This window comes from Callithrix jacchus, chromosome 9 (genome assembly GCF_049354715.1).
Source record: "Callithrix jacchus isolate 240 chromosome 9, calJac240_pri, whole genome shotgun sequence".
In the NCBI taxonomy this organism is placed as follows: Eukaryota; Metazoa; Chordata; class Mammalia; order Primates; family Cebidae; genus Callithrix; species Callithrix jacchus.
The window spans coordinates 105089299-105104333 of record NC_133510.1 but is presented as its reverse complement, the minus strand read 5'-3'; the positions used below and the strand labels follow the sequence as shown (position 1 = coordinate 105104333).

At 35.0% G+C, this 15035-nt stretch overlaps 1 protein-coding gene and 1 long non-coding RNA gene across 5 annotated transcripts in view; one reads left to right on the top strand and one right to left on the bottom strand.

The window, feature by feature from the left end:
• WASHC3 (WASH complex subunit 3) overlaps nucleotides 1-15035 on the top strand; it is a 103842-nt gene continuing 88807 nt past the window's right edge. For 2 of the 3 annotated variants that reach the window (XM_035257396.2, XM_002752907.4), the window contains exons 1-5: nucleotides 1-131; nucleotides 688-786; nucleotides 7217-7282; nucleotides 9123-9230; nucleotides 13672-13782. In XM_035257396.2, coding sequence (XP_035113287.1) covers nucleotides 81-131; nucleotides 688-786; nucleotides 7217-7282; nucleotides 9123-9230; nucleotides 13672-13782 — 435 coding nt within the window. In that variant the 5' untranslated portion in view covers nucleotides 1-80. The remainder of the gene's footprint in view (nucleotides 132-687; nucleotides 787-7216; nucleotides 7283-9122; nucleotides 9231-13671; nucleotides 13783-15035) is intronic. The other variant, XM_009004489.4, reaches the window with a different exon arrangement.
• The window catches only part of LOC118144320 (uncharacterized), a 29443-nt gene continuing 23541 nt past the window's right edge, over nucleotides 9134-15035 (bottom strand). For both annotated transcript variants that reach the window (XR_004729012.3, XR_013522386.1), the window contains exon 4: nucleotides 9134-9268. This is a non-coding gene — a long non-coding RNA (uncharacterized LOC118144320). The remainder of the gene's footprint in view (nucleotides 9269-15035) is intronic.

Sequence of the window (15035 nt, the reverse complement as noted above, 5' to 3'; positions counted from 1 at the left end):
GAGACACGATTACCAGGTTGGGCGGTCACCATCTGGGCGGGGTTTGTGGGTGAACTCTGGGTCCCCCGCCCGCTGAGGAGATGGATGAGGATGGGCTTCCTCTCATGGGGTCAGGCATAGACCTGACCAAGGTTTGTAAAAGACGGTGCTAAACTTCCGGCCACCCGGGAGGAGGTTGGGGAAGACGCCGCTTCCCGGGGAGACCCCACCTTCCCGGGCCCCACCCTGTCCCGACCCCAGGCCCTTCTGCCGGCCTCAGGAGGGAGAGCCCCACCGTCTACCTTGAAATAGGGTCCCTCCTGAGCTGATTAAGGAGAAGGTGTGCATCTCCCAACTTTCGCTTCCGGTGTCGGGGGTCTCTAGGTGCCACCGGCGACACAAGCCGGTTGTGATCGCTAGCCCTACCTCTTATTCAGCCCCAAGTTTTTATGTGTGTTTATGTGTGTGGCTTTTGCCTGCTAAAATTCATACTAGTGACGCTAGAGCCTGGTCTCAAACTTTAGTGCATTCTCTGTCATCTTCGGACACCCCACCTACGGTTTAGGACAACAAGTTAATGACTATTCACAGTCTTTCAAGAAATTCATCTCACACAGCAAAGTGCCTCGTGATTATGTCCAGATATTAAAAGGTTTGCACAGTGTACGTTCCTCCTGTATGAATCATGTTTGTTTTTACGTAACACAGGTGCCAGCTATTCAACAGAAAAGAACAGTGGCTTTTCTAAACCAATTTGTGGTGCACACTGTACAGTTCCTCAACCGCTTTTCTACAGTTTGTGAGGAGGTAGGTCCTGTGATACTGGTTTATAGAGTCGCCTAGAAATCACGTTGCACTGCTGAGATTGACAAATGGAGTAAAACAAGAATTACAGTCTTTATTCGTGTACCATGATCTCTTGTCACCAATTGTGTTAACACACCTTAAGTCCTCTTTTCTCTGATTTCTTGCACCCCCTCCTCTAGTGAATTAGTGTTCTAGAAGTCCTCATGAGATAGTTCAGTCAGGCTTATTGCAATTAAAGAGAACAAAAGGAAATCTAAAATTTCTTTCTTTTTTTTTTTTTTTGAGACGGAGTCTCACTCTATCGCCCAGGCTAGAGTGCAGTGGCGCGATCTCGGCTCACTGCAACCTCCACCTCCCGAGTTCAAGCAATTCTCCTGCCTCAGCCTCCCAAGTAGCAGTATTACAAGCATGCACCACCTCTCCTGGTTAATTTTTTGTATTTAGTAGAAACGGGGTTTCACCATGTTGGCTGGGCTGGTTTCGAACTCCTGATCTCAGGTGATCCACCCGCCTCGGCCTCTCAAAGTGCTGGGATTACGGGTGTGAGCGACCGCGCCCAGCCTCTAAAATTTCACAGTTGAAAATAGTTTTTATTTTGAAATTCCTTCTCCTACCCCAGAAATGCATTGTTTTTATTAAAATTATTTTACATTCTAATCTAAAAGATGGCTAGAGGATATAGCCTAGGACTTTGGCATCAAATATGATTATAGAAATAAAAATATTTTCTGTGAATGACTTGTGATGTAAGGATTAAGTACCCAACTAGGGATCAGGTACCAGAACTGGCACAGCAGTGTGCACCTGTAATCCCAGCTGTTCAGGAGGCAGAGGCAGGAGGATCACTTGCACCCGAGAGTTTGAGACCACCCAGGAGTTTGCGTGAATAGTTTTACAAATGAATGTTTCTGTGGGAGAATGAGTGCTGGGAAGTCCTATTCCCCCATCTTGCTGTTGTCCCACCTTTTTCTCCTTTATGTATGATAATCTAAGGTTGACTGTAACTCATTTTCTACAATATATATTTAGGCAATTTGGACATTCGTGTCAGCTGGAGACTGCTCAATGACATGACAACTAATATTTATTGTGTACTTACTCTGTGCCGGACATCATACTAAGTGCTTTATGTGTATTTAATTATCAGAGTCAGCCCTTTGAGAGAGGATTGGTTATCCTACTCGTGCAGATACAGAAACTAAAATGCAGAGAAGTTTAAATCATTTGCTTGGTCATTCATTTATTCAACATATCTTTGTGTGCCCCCAGTAGTTAGTTGTAGCTGCATTCACTACACATACACAGAACGTAGCAGAACTGGATTCCAACTGATTTTTTAACTGGAAAAGTCTGTATCTCATTACTTTCTTACATTGCACTGCCTTATCTGAATAAGAAGCATGTTTATGTAATTTTCGAGTGAGAGAGTACAGTACCAGTACCTTCTTATAGATATATTAAAATCTGTTTTTAGATTCATATTCACTTCTTTGCTGTGCCATGTCTGTTTGATGTAATATTTTTTATGTAAATTCCAAGGATATGTGTATTCAAATGTGAGGTGCCATTTTCTCCCAAGTTAAAGTCACTTCAGTGTTTTGAAATGTTTTTTGTTAATGGCCTCTAGTCCTTGTTTATTTAAAGCCTTAAACAAGAACCAAACTGACTGTTTCTCTCAACAAAAGAGGAATCTCAATTGTTAGTTTTTAAACTGAAAGTGAACTGGGAGGAAAAAGGAAACTTTTTCCACCCGCCACAGGATCTGGTCTGAACCAAACCCAAACTTAAGCAACTTTAGTCACAGATAAACTCTCAAGCCAGAATTAAGTTTGAAACAAATTGCTAGGCTTCTTTCCTCATCAGTGACACTGTTTTTAGAGTTCTTCACTAAAGAGAAGAGTATAAACTGCATTCTGTGAAGAACTCAACTTTTCAAACACTTTCTGCCTATTAGGCTACTTTTATAACTCTTCCATTGATTGGCACCAGAGTAGAAGAGAGATTAGATGACAGAGAAAGTAGTAGAATCAGACCCAAGTTACAGGGGTACTTAGGGTCATCTCCTCTTCCTTCACAAATCCCCAGTGAGCATTTTTATTCTTGCTTTAGTCAGCAGAATCTTATGGTCATCCATTGGAACTGCAAATTTTGAGGGGTTGGCAGGAAGCAATGTAAGATCTATGCATATTGCAGGTAAAAACCTGAGCATTTAACCTTATAGTGAACCTTAAAGTCAGGTATTTTGTAAACAGACATGTCAGATGTGTTACTATGTTTTTTTCATAATGTAATTTTTTTTTTTTTTTTGGAGACAGGGTCTTGCCCTATCACCTGGGCTGCAGGGCAGTGGCATGATCACAGCTCAAGTCAGCCTCAACTTCCTGGGCTCAAGTGATCCTCCCACCTCAGCCTCCTAGAAGCTAGGACTACAGGCATGTGCCACCACACCCGGCTATAAGTGTATGTGGGTGTGTGTTAAAGATAGCATCTCACTACATTATCTAGGCTGGTTTCCAACTCTCGGGCTCAAGTCATCCCTTGGCCTTGGCCTCCCAAGTGCTGGAATTATAGGCATGAACCACTGCACCAGGCCAGAATGTATTTTGATTTAAACTTTGTGTTGTTTTTCTGAGACAGGGTCTCACTTTGTCACCTAGGCTGAAGTGAAGTGGAGTGATCTTAGTTCACTGCAGCCTAGACCTCCTGCCTCAGTGCCCCAAATAGCTGGAACTACAGGTGCGTGCCACCACACCTGGCTAATCTTTTGTATTTTTTGTAAAGACAGGATTTCACTATGCTGCCCAGGCTGATTTTGAACTCCTGAGCTCAAGCCATCTCTGTGCCTTGGCCTCCCAAAGTTCTAGGATTACAGGTGCCCCCGGCCAAACTCAGACTTATTACTAAATATTGGATTTTTAAATAATTTTTAATATTCTGAAATTTCTTTTTCTAAAATTTTTAAGTACAAGCAAACGTGCTGAGAATTGTCACATAACCTAAAAGTTTCTTTAGTGCTTATTACCTGCCAGTGGACTTAACCTTTAATCAGATAATGTTTTGCTTAAATCTTTATTTGCTCTTGTATCTTTAACAACTGCTGGACTTAAGTATCAGATGCAACCTAATTAAAACCATTGATTGTTTCCTTTTCTGGCTTCTGGGACACATACAACACAGTGGGATATACCAAGAGATCCATTATTTTAAAATACTGTTTCTCTTTTAGAGAAATGGATATATAAGCTAGATATTTTACATCCATGAAAAACCAGTGTTTTATTTTGTTTCCATTTTCAACTAGTAACTCCATATTTCCTTTTTCTTTTTTCCTTTTGTTTTGACTTTATAAAATGTACTGCCTTAAAAATAGATCAAATTTTCAGCTTATCTGACAAATATCAGGTACTTTGTAAATTCCCCTGTTATCCCAAACCATAGCATTTCAAGTTTGTTTTTAGTCTTCATAAAGGTTATGGTTAAATGGATGAGAAAGACTTGTTACCTTTCCATTTCCTCTTGCTAAAACTTTCAGAGATGAGGACAGCTACTGTCACTGATTATGTTACTTAATAGAGCAGTGGTTTTCAACTAGGGGACATATGGCTATATATAGAGGTGTTTTTATTGTAATGACTGGGGAGTGCTACGGGCATTTAGTAAACTACTAATCTCTACTGGATAGAGACCAGAGATTCTGCTACCCATCTCGTAGTGCACAGGATAGTCTTCTGCAACAAAGAATATTTCACCCATAAATGTCAATATAGCCAGTGCTGAAAAATCTGCTTTATAGTGGTCTGGGGATTATATAAGGAAAACGCCACAAGCATAAACATCTTAGAAATGAACTTAAGCAGCCCATAAATGAACCCAAGTATACCTTTTGAACTGACAATGGCTCTGTAAAAGGTATACATTCATGTATGTTATAGCAATAAATACATTGTAACAGGCAAAACCATTTATTAGACTGAATTATCTTTGAAAAATAGTTCTTTCTTTATCATTCCATGGACAGTTTGACAGTCTAGTGAAACTAAATCAGTGTTTTCAGGTGGATAAAATAAAATGCATAGGATTACAAAAGAAACCAGTTATGTACTTTAAAAAATTCAAAACTATGATATACTGGTAGGTTCTTTATTAAAGCATCAAATTATAGAATCCTTTGGTATGTCTAATAACCATAATTTTGAAGTATAAAGAAATCTGTAATCATTATAATGTGATTTTTTAAAATCTGATTTCTATTGGTGATAGTCATAGATTCTAAAACCACTGTGATTTTTTTTGTTGTTGTTGACAAGAGTCTCACTTGATGCCCAAGCTGGAGTGCAGTGGCATGATGATCTCAGCTCACTGCAACCTCTACCTTTCGGGTTCAAGTGATTCTCCTGCCTCAGCCTCCCAAGTAGCTGGCACCACAGACACACACCACCAAACCCGGCTAATTTTTTTGTATTTTTAGTAGAGATAGGGTTTCACCATGTTGGGCAGACTGGTCTCGAACTCCTGACTTCAGGTGATACACCTATCTTGGCCTTTCAAAGTGCTGGGATTACGGGCATGAGCCATTGTACCTGGCCTGTGGTGATTTTTTTTAACTACATTTTTTTTTTAATGCCAAACTTAAGCTAGCAATAGAGAAAAATAAAGGTAGATTTTTTTTCTCTCATCTTGGTTCATGTCCTGTAGTTCAGAACCACTTTGTAAATGATCATCTCAAAATCAGAAGAGCAAAAGGCTTTTCCTTTTGACACAGAATCATCATAGTGAGAAATGAATTGATCATTTGTTAGCTTTGGATAACAAAAATTCCATGCAACACCCAAGAATTTACCATTATATCTTAACAATGTAAAATTCTCTCAAAAAAATCTGATGAAATGTATTGCCTCTGGAGTTAGAGGGTTTGAGTTACGTTATTTTAATTGTATGAACCTCAATTTTCTTATCTTTAAAACTGGCATAATAGTTCCTACTTCATAGATTTGGTATAAGATTTCAAATGATATATTGCATATACAGTGTAGCATATATGCTAATGTAAATGCTCAAATATTTATAATATTGATGATTGTTTAAAAGTACATATTTATATAGGTATATTAAAGCACAAAAATTTTTAATTCAATTTTTTGTTTCTTTTTCTGTTTCCTTCAATCAAACCATTACATCCCATTTTTAAATAAGTTGGAAATTATCATTCACTTTACGTATTAATTTGCTTAGAATTTCTTCTCTAGTGAATTGAGACTGATGAGATTTGCCAAAATTAAATTTCTATGATTTAAGGAATACACTTATAATTTGGAGAGGGACTCATCCATAATACATGTTATAAACCTGTATTAGTATTTACTTAGAAGCTTTATGTGAATGAATTCTGAAGTTAAGGGTAGATTTAGCTTTGATACCATGAAAACTAGATTCTAATATTTTATTTATAGATTATCTTGATATCTTTATGGATATCAAGATGCTAACCTAAAAATAAGTGACCTGTAAAGAAGCACTCTCTACTTTGTGGCCACTTTCAGTTTTTGCCCCCTCTAATTGTGGGCAGATGACAGTTTCACAAGATGATAAAGTTCTACTTAATAGTCAGGATTTTTAAAATATCCCAGGATACAGTCAGGATGCGTGTATCTGCCAACTGCTCTTGGACTATGTGACTGAATATAATGTTTAAGATTAGGAGGTTTTAAGTAAATGTTCCTACAGGCAATATTTTATGAGGTTACTTTTCTTTGTGTAGGTGTAAATTTACAAGGTATATTGATAATGATAATTTAATTATACGGAGTAACAAGCATGATAAGCTCTTCAATCTGGTTTATCTTGCATTTTGGTGGTAGATTTTTTAAAATACTCTAATTTTTTATCTTCTAACTCTTTCCAAAATGAATTACTCATCTTCCAATTTCATCCCCCTTTATTTTTCAAACTAGGGATGTTTAAATCTGGGACAAATTGTATATGCTTATTCATTTAAGTAATTTATAAAGGCAGTCCTTGTTACAGGGTGTCTTTGAATGGGAAAAATTCTTCATTCATCAACAAATAATTATTTAGCCTGTTAAGTGTCAAGGTATTATTCTGGGCACTAAAGGTACGGTAGTAAACAAAAGGCTCTGTCCTGGGCTGTTTATATTCTAGTCTCAACAATCGTTTACTGCTCTGATAATGAGTTTGCTAAAGCTGAAAATGTTACTATCTTAAAAGTGAATATAATTTTATAAAATAACTGAGAAGCATTCTAATACAGGTAATAGAAGAGTTCTCATTCCTACTCATGTAAGACCGTACTATATTAAAACATGACAAATATTTAAACCATGGTTTTTCATATTTTCAAATCTGCCCTTAGTATTGTTAACAGTTTATCTTAATCAGTTCTTATTTTTTGTCTGTGATTTTTCTTTTCCAGAAACTGGCAGACCTTTCACTTCGTATCCAACAAATTGAAACAACTCTCAATATTTTAGATGCAAAGGTTTGTATTTCTGAATAGTTTGTAGTATAAACTTTGCTGTACATATACCAGCTTTCTTAATCATACTTAACTTTCATTGCATTTAGGAATGATTCCATTTAACTTCTGTATCTATGAAGTGATACTGGTTGTGTTTTTAATTTTACTGCAGTTGCAAAGAAAATGGTGTTCAGTATGAAACATTAATTCAAATGTACACATAGTTTGAGATAGGCAAATGCATAATGCAAGTAACATGTTAACAAGTTGAGCTGTTATATAGTTCTCTTCATTTGATAGAAAATTCCAAAATTATTTTACTAGTTATTTGATAATACAATAATAATTATATAAATGTTTAGATGTCTCAGAGCAAACTTTGGAGACAATATATGCTGTTTCTGTTTGCAAATATCTTAAGTACTAATGAAGAATACCAGTTTTCATTAGTGTCAGAAATTGCAAATGATAACTAAGAAAAATAGGAGACTGTTTTAGATTGAAAGCTTAAAGATTTTGATAACAGGGATATATTTAGTTTGGTTTCATTTTTAATATATTTATATATTTCACAGGTTTTTTTCTGTTTATAAAGTTTTATGGAGACACTAGTGTATTTTCATGACTAACTTTTCTGAAATTAATATTTTCTTTGTCCATTTACCAAAAAAAACTAAGAAATATTCAATGAATATTTATTAGGAAGAAAATAATGATATCTCTTTTGAATATGACCAGAATATCTAGTTTGCACTTTCTAGGTCTCCTTATGGACCTCACCTGTGTTTCTCTTAGAACATTTCTCTAGTTTGAAAACCTGGCCTTGAACGTGTTTAGATATTCTTTTAGCAGCCATAACCACTTGAAACTATTTGGGCTGTAGCCACTATGCTAACTATGGTTATCAGTCAACAGTTTTCAATGAGTGCTACTGCTTGAGATCTTATTACCATTGGTTTTTTAAATTATTCTTTATTATGAATATGTGTCTTATTTTAGTGTTTAAGGAATTCTTATGGAGTTAGAGTCCAAGGTGACACGTTAAGTTACCATATGGAGAAGTTAACCTTAGTTATTCCCATAGCCATAGAGTCATCCCCAAAATTAGCCAAATATCTGATGAATATGTGTCATTGATACTGGGATGAACTCAGAAAAGAAGGTTTGCGTGGGTCTTGCAGATCTAACCTGAAATGCTTAACTATTTCATAGTGAAATGCTAAACCATTTCAGGTTGAAATGCCAACAATATGCCCATTGTTTTGCAGACAAGAAACATTTTAATAACATTCAGTGATGAGTGTTCAAAGAAAGAAAAAAGAATGAGCTGTGTCATACATTAAAGTGTAAAGACAAAATTTTTGTCATATCCTAGGTAATTTAAAATTTGCACAAAGCAATTTTTTCCCAAAGTATTATTAATAGAAATATTTTTACAACAACGTTACTAGGTACATTTTCTTATCTCCACTTTACAGGTGAGATAATTGAGGCATAGAGAGATTTATACAAGATCACACAGCTTGTGAATGGTCGATCTAAAACTTAAACCTAGACAGTCTGACCCCAAAGACCAGGCTCTCAGTCTTAACACTACGATTGTCTACATTTTGAAAAATGATATAAATGACATAGCTTCTTATATAAACTAAATTAGATTTTGAGAAGTTCTTCAAAAGTATTTATGACTATCTATCCCCTTTAGTTTATGACATGGAGAATTAAAAACAAGATTTTATGAACCTATTTGTGTAGACTTAAAACTTAAGACCGCTATTAAAAATACACAAACCTAGAAATGTATAGTGGTCATCTATGCAGGTTCTTTCTTTATAGTTCAATACCAGTTTTCTTTTCTCAGTTGTCATCTATCCCAGGCCTAGATGATGTCACAGTTGAAGTATCTCCTTTAAGTGTCACAAGTGTCACAAATGGAGCACATCCTGAAGCCACTTCAGAGCAACCACAGGTGAGTTGTAAGAAACGAGCAGATGTTCTTTGTTGAGACTGATAGCAGCAGGTTGGAAGGAAGAAAAATAAAAACATAAAACTTCTAATAGTAAAATTTTAAAACCTTAATATAGAAAATGAAATTTGGGAAAAACAAATTTGCTGTGTTATTTTGAAGGCCTTCCTGATGTTAATACTTGCTTTGCCTATGAAAAAGAAAATGAATCTGTATAAAACTAGGAAAAATCATCAAATAATTATTTTCTTGAAAATAATTAGAAATTTTTCTAAGTTCTTATAAGAAATGTATATTTAAGATGTTTTATTGTAAAATTTTAAAGCATACACAAAAATAGACCTAGATTCACCAGTTATTATTTTGTTACAATTGCTCCATCTATTTTTTGTCACTTGCTGAAATTAATTTCAGACATGTCATCTCACTCCTGCATAAATTTTTGAGCATCTCTGAAAAGTTTTGACATTTTCTTTTGTAACTTTTTTTTATATAAATGCCTTTATCATATACAATATAATTAACAATAATTGGCCAAGTGCAGTGGCTCACACCTATAATCCCAACACTTTGGGAGGCCAAGGCAGGTGGATCAGTTGAGCTCAGGAGTTCAAGATCAGCCTGGGCAACATGGTGAAACACTATCTCCACTAAAAACACAAAAATTAGCCAGGCGTGGTGGCGCATACCTGTGGTCCCAGCTACTCAGGAGGCTGAGGTGGGAGGATCAGTTGAGCCAAGGAGTCAGAGGTTGCAGTGAAATGAGATTGCACTACTGCCCTCCAGCCTGTGTGACAGCACAAAACTCTGTCTCAAAAAAAAAAAAAAAATCCTGGTATTGTCTAACCCCTTGTTACTCACATATACCCCATGGACCAACTGCATGGCCATCACCAGCAGCTTGGCAGAATGAAGCATCTCAGACTCTACCCCAAAACTGCTGATCAGAATCTACATTTTAATAAGACCTCTAGGTGATCTGTAGGCTCTTGAAATTTGAAAGCTACTGATCTTAGAAATACCAGTTGTCTAAAAAGTGTATTTTTGAAGTTGATTCGTTTGAATCTGCATCCTAGTAAAACCTATACTTTACATTTGGCTCTTAGATCTTAATGTTCACTTAAGCTTCTGTAAAATTTTTTATTACTTTTTATTTCAAAAAAATAAAGATTATTTGTTGTTTGAGAACAGTCTCTAGTGTATCTCAGTGAGGTATTAAAATCTAAAACAAAATAATCATCAAAATGGTGGCCTACCAAAATCATAATAAACAAATAAAACAAATAGACTTGCATAATGGAATTCGGCCTTTACACCTGGAGGTACTTTTCCAGGATATATTTTAGATCATGATGACGTTGACAATGATGATAATAGCTAACACATAAAGGGTGCTTCCTGTGTACCAGGGCTTGCACATTTCTAAGTGCCTTGCATAAACTACTTCATTTAATCTTTACAGCAGTCCTATAATATAAGCACTATATTATCTTACTTTATAGATGGGTCAAATGAGGTATATAGAACTTAAGTAACTTGCCAAAGTTCAAAAAGTAATGTAAGAACTGGAATTTTGACCCAGACAGTCTGGTGCCAAGAGCCCTAGCACTTACCTGCTACACTGCACAGTACTACACTACACTACACTACACTGTTTTCACTACCCGTGTTCAATTTATTAAACATATTGATGATGAATGGTATGAGGCCCTGTAGAAAGAGCCATATTTTTAGAATATCATATGTATTTGGGTAATAAATTAAATGGTCATTTACTTAATTAGATATTATGAAATTCAACATCCATTTATTTAATATAGCAAATTTTGGCTGGGCGCAATGGCTCATACCTGTAATCCCAGCACTTTGGGAGGCTGAGGCAGACAGATCAAGAGTCGAAACAATCCTGGCCAACCTAGTGAAATCCCGTCTCTACTGAAAATACAAAAATTAGCTGGGTGTGGTGGCATGCACCTGTAGTCCCAGCTACCCAGGAGGCTGAGGCAGGAGAATTGCTTGAACCCAGAAGGCAGAGGTTGCAGTGAGCCAAGATTGCGCCAGTACACTCAGCCTGTTGACAAAGCAAGATTCCATCTAAAAAAAAAAGAAAAACTACATATATATGTGTGTGTGTGTGTGTATATGTATATATACATACGTATGTATATGCATATATATGTGTGTATATGCATGTATACATATATATATATATATATATATATATATAGCATATTTCATTATCATGGCCACCCAAATATATAAAATGTGCAAGAAAATATCCAGATGTTGTAGAGGAGTTTAACTTTACATTACCTCAATTAAATATGACTATCCTCTTTCTAAAACAAAGCATCTATAAAGAATATCAAAAAAATATTTCTACTCTACCTAGTAGTTATGTGGTAGACAGTGTTGTCATATACTTTTATAAAAATTTTAAGTGTACCTAACTTTGATTATTAATTTTTCCAGGTGCTATTATGAATGCCATCTATAATATGTACTTTAAAATTTTTATTCAGTTGTGTTGGTCTCACATGTTTAATGTCCCAAAAAGTTGATTACCAGTAATCACAGCTGAATTTCTTAATGTGCTTTGGAAATTAAGAATAACCTGATATATCTCTGGCAGCTTTATTTAAAAATTGTACAGGTATTTATTTAGAGGGTTTATGAAGTTTTTTGGCTTCCAACGTTTGAAATATTGTGATAAAGTTGTATGTTGATTAGCTTAATAAAATAACTGCTCAGCATGTTCTTAATATTCAAATCAACTTCTCATTTCTTCATTATTATTAAATGGTATATTTTATATTTTATACAAAATGTTTTGAAATGGGCTTAAGTATTACTTAATGCAGAGTTTTCATTGACATTCTAGTCAACTCGATTATCAGATAAAGGAGAATAATGCACTTAAAAAAATTATTTATCATTCTTTCTAATCTATACGTGAGTCAAAGATGCAAGCTTTGTTTACTGATTTTTTGGCAAAATTTAATTTCATGGTTCCGATTTTATCATTATTCACAATAGAATATCCAGTTGTGGAGATTGAGATTGGTTTGAGAATAAATGAAGGACAGTTGAGAGATATGATAGAGGATTGAATGGGTCATTCAAATAGCAAAGGTATAATATATTTCATAATTAAACCTTGTTGAGGTCTTTGTTATTACACAAAAGTTAACAATTGAGAGCTGATATCTGGCCAGGATATAGTTCTCATTTGCACAATTTTGCTATTATATGAGTTTAATTTCCATGAATTTGTTAAAAACATACTTGGATATATTATTTTAATTTTTTATTTAACAGTGTTTTGAAAGCTTTGTATTTATGTATATTTTAGATGAATATATGTATACTCACTTTTGTAACACTTAACAATATCATGTAACAGAAGAACCTAAAGGTTTTTTGGGTGTTTTATTTGCTTTAGAGTTTTTGACAGATTTAATTTATATTTGAATTATCTGAGAAAAAACTTCAATATGCAATTTACATTCATATTCTAAAGACTATGAAGATAGAAAGATTGATTTTTCTATATTTCAGCATAGACAATAGACATACAATTGATTTCTGCTAAGGTAATTCTTCTTAATGCTTATATACAGATAATGAGAGAGATTCACAAAACTAAGCTTTTTCTAAATGTTTGGTTTGATAGAAAAATCAAGTGCTGTATACAGGCAGTTCTAGCTTTGCACTTAAGCAAGGATATTGATCTGATTTGCACAAGTTTCAGTACCATGGTACCAAGACTGCCTGGGTAACAACAGCATTTTTGTCTAAAAAGACCACTCCCCAGTATTCTTATTGTTAAGTTATATTTAGTAATTCATCTTAATCAGTCTGTAGGCAGTGTTACCATTAATAGTTCCATCAGTAGCTGAAATATATAAAACCAGATAATTTTGTTCTACAAATTCTCTAAAAATTGCTTTCTAAAAAGTTAGAAGAGCCATGTCCACTTAGAATAAAATGATTTAATAAATAAAGGGCTCAATTAGGTAGATGATAGATACCTAGGAAATCAATTCATCATTATCTCAGTAAACTTATTAATTTGTAGATAGTTCATAAGTTTCATTAGCTTTATTAAAAGTTTTGTTAAAATAGTATAACCACCTATAATTCATGCTTTGTGTCAGCACTCTGAGGACAAATAAAGCAGAATTTTAATTTTATTGCATGAATATACTTGCATTTTAAGGAACCAATATAGGGTTGAAATGTAACCTCTTCTGAAGTGATATTTAAATATTTGTAGGTATTTGGAAACATATCTCATAATTAAATTATTGGTATTTAAATTTGGGGATATGATTTTTTCTGCCATTTATTGCCTTAGAATTATGGAAAGAAACATCCCTTTTAAGTAAGATGATGGACCCCTTTTGTGAATTGTCTAAAGATTTACACAAAATACTCTCTACAGCAGAACAGTACACAAGACTCTGGACTACAGGAAAGTGAAGTATCAGCAGAAAATATCTTAACTGTAGCCAAGGATCCAAGATATGCCAGATATCTCAAAATGGTTCAAGTGGTAAGCTATTAGTCTGTCTTCTTTGTGTAGCAGCCTCATTTGAAATTCTTAACCCTGGAGGTTTTACTGTTATTTTTTCAATCTGAGAAAACTGGTAAACGAAGTTTTCTGTTCTCTTCTTTCCTATTTTAATTAATAATCTGATTTTTAAAAATCAGAAGTCAAATCTTGATAATTAGAATTGATCTCACATTTCAAATTAACATAGTTTAATTTAGATTTATGTAAATTTTTTTGCTTTACACGAAGTTATCAATGCAAATGTTAGATACAGAAAGTAATGAAAGTAGACTATTCATTTGGTAAATCATTTGACTCTAGCTTAATCCCCATACACTAGCACAAATAATAACTTTTTTTTTTTTTTAATTTTTATTGGATTTTAGGTTTTGGGGTACATGAGCAGAGCATGCAAGACAGTTGCATAGATACACACATGGCAGTGTCCTTTGCTTTTCTTCTCCCCTTCACCCACATTTGGCATTTCTCCCCAGGCTATCCCTCCCCACCTCCCCCTCCCACTGGCCCTCCCCTTTTCCCCCCAATAGACCCCAGTGTTTAGTACTCCCCTTTCTGTGTCCATGTGTTCTCATTTTTCATCACCCACCTATGAGTGAGAATATGCGGTGTTTCATTTTCTGTTCTTGTGTCAGTTTGCTGAGGATGATGTTCTCCAGATTCATCCATGTCCCTACAAACGACACAAACTCATCATTTCTGATTGCTGCATAATATTCCATGATGTATATGTGCCACATTTTTCCAATCCAGTCTATTATCAATGGGCATTTGGGTTGATTCCAGGTCTTTGCTATTGTAAACAGTGCTGCAATGAACATTCGTGTACATGTGTCCTTATAGTAGAACGATTTACAGACTTTTGGATATATACCCAGTAATGGGATTGCTGGGTCAAATGGAATTTCCATTTCTAAGGCCTTGAGGAATCGCCACACTGTCTTCCACAATGGTTGAACTAATTTACACTCCCACCAACAGTGTAAAAGTGTTCCTTTTTCTCCACATCCTCTCCAGCATCTGTTGTCTCCAGATTTTTTAATGATCGCCATTCTAACTGGCGTGAGATGGTATCTCAATGTGGTTTTGATTTGCATCTCTCTGATGACCAGTGACGATGAGCATTTTTTCATATGATTGTTGGCCTCATATATGTCGTCTTTCGTAAAGTATCTGTTTATATCCTTTGCCCACTTTTGAATGGGCTTGTTTGGTTTTTTCCTGTAAATCTGTTT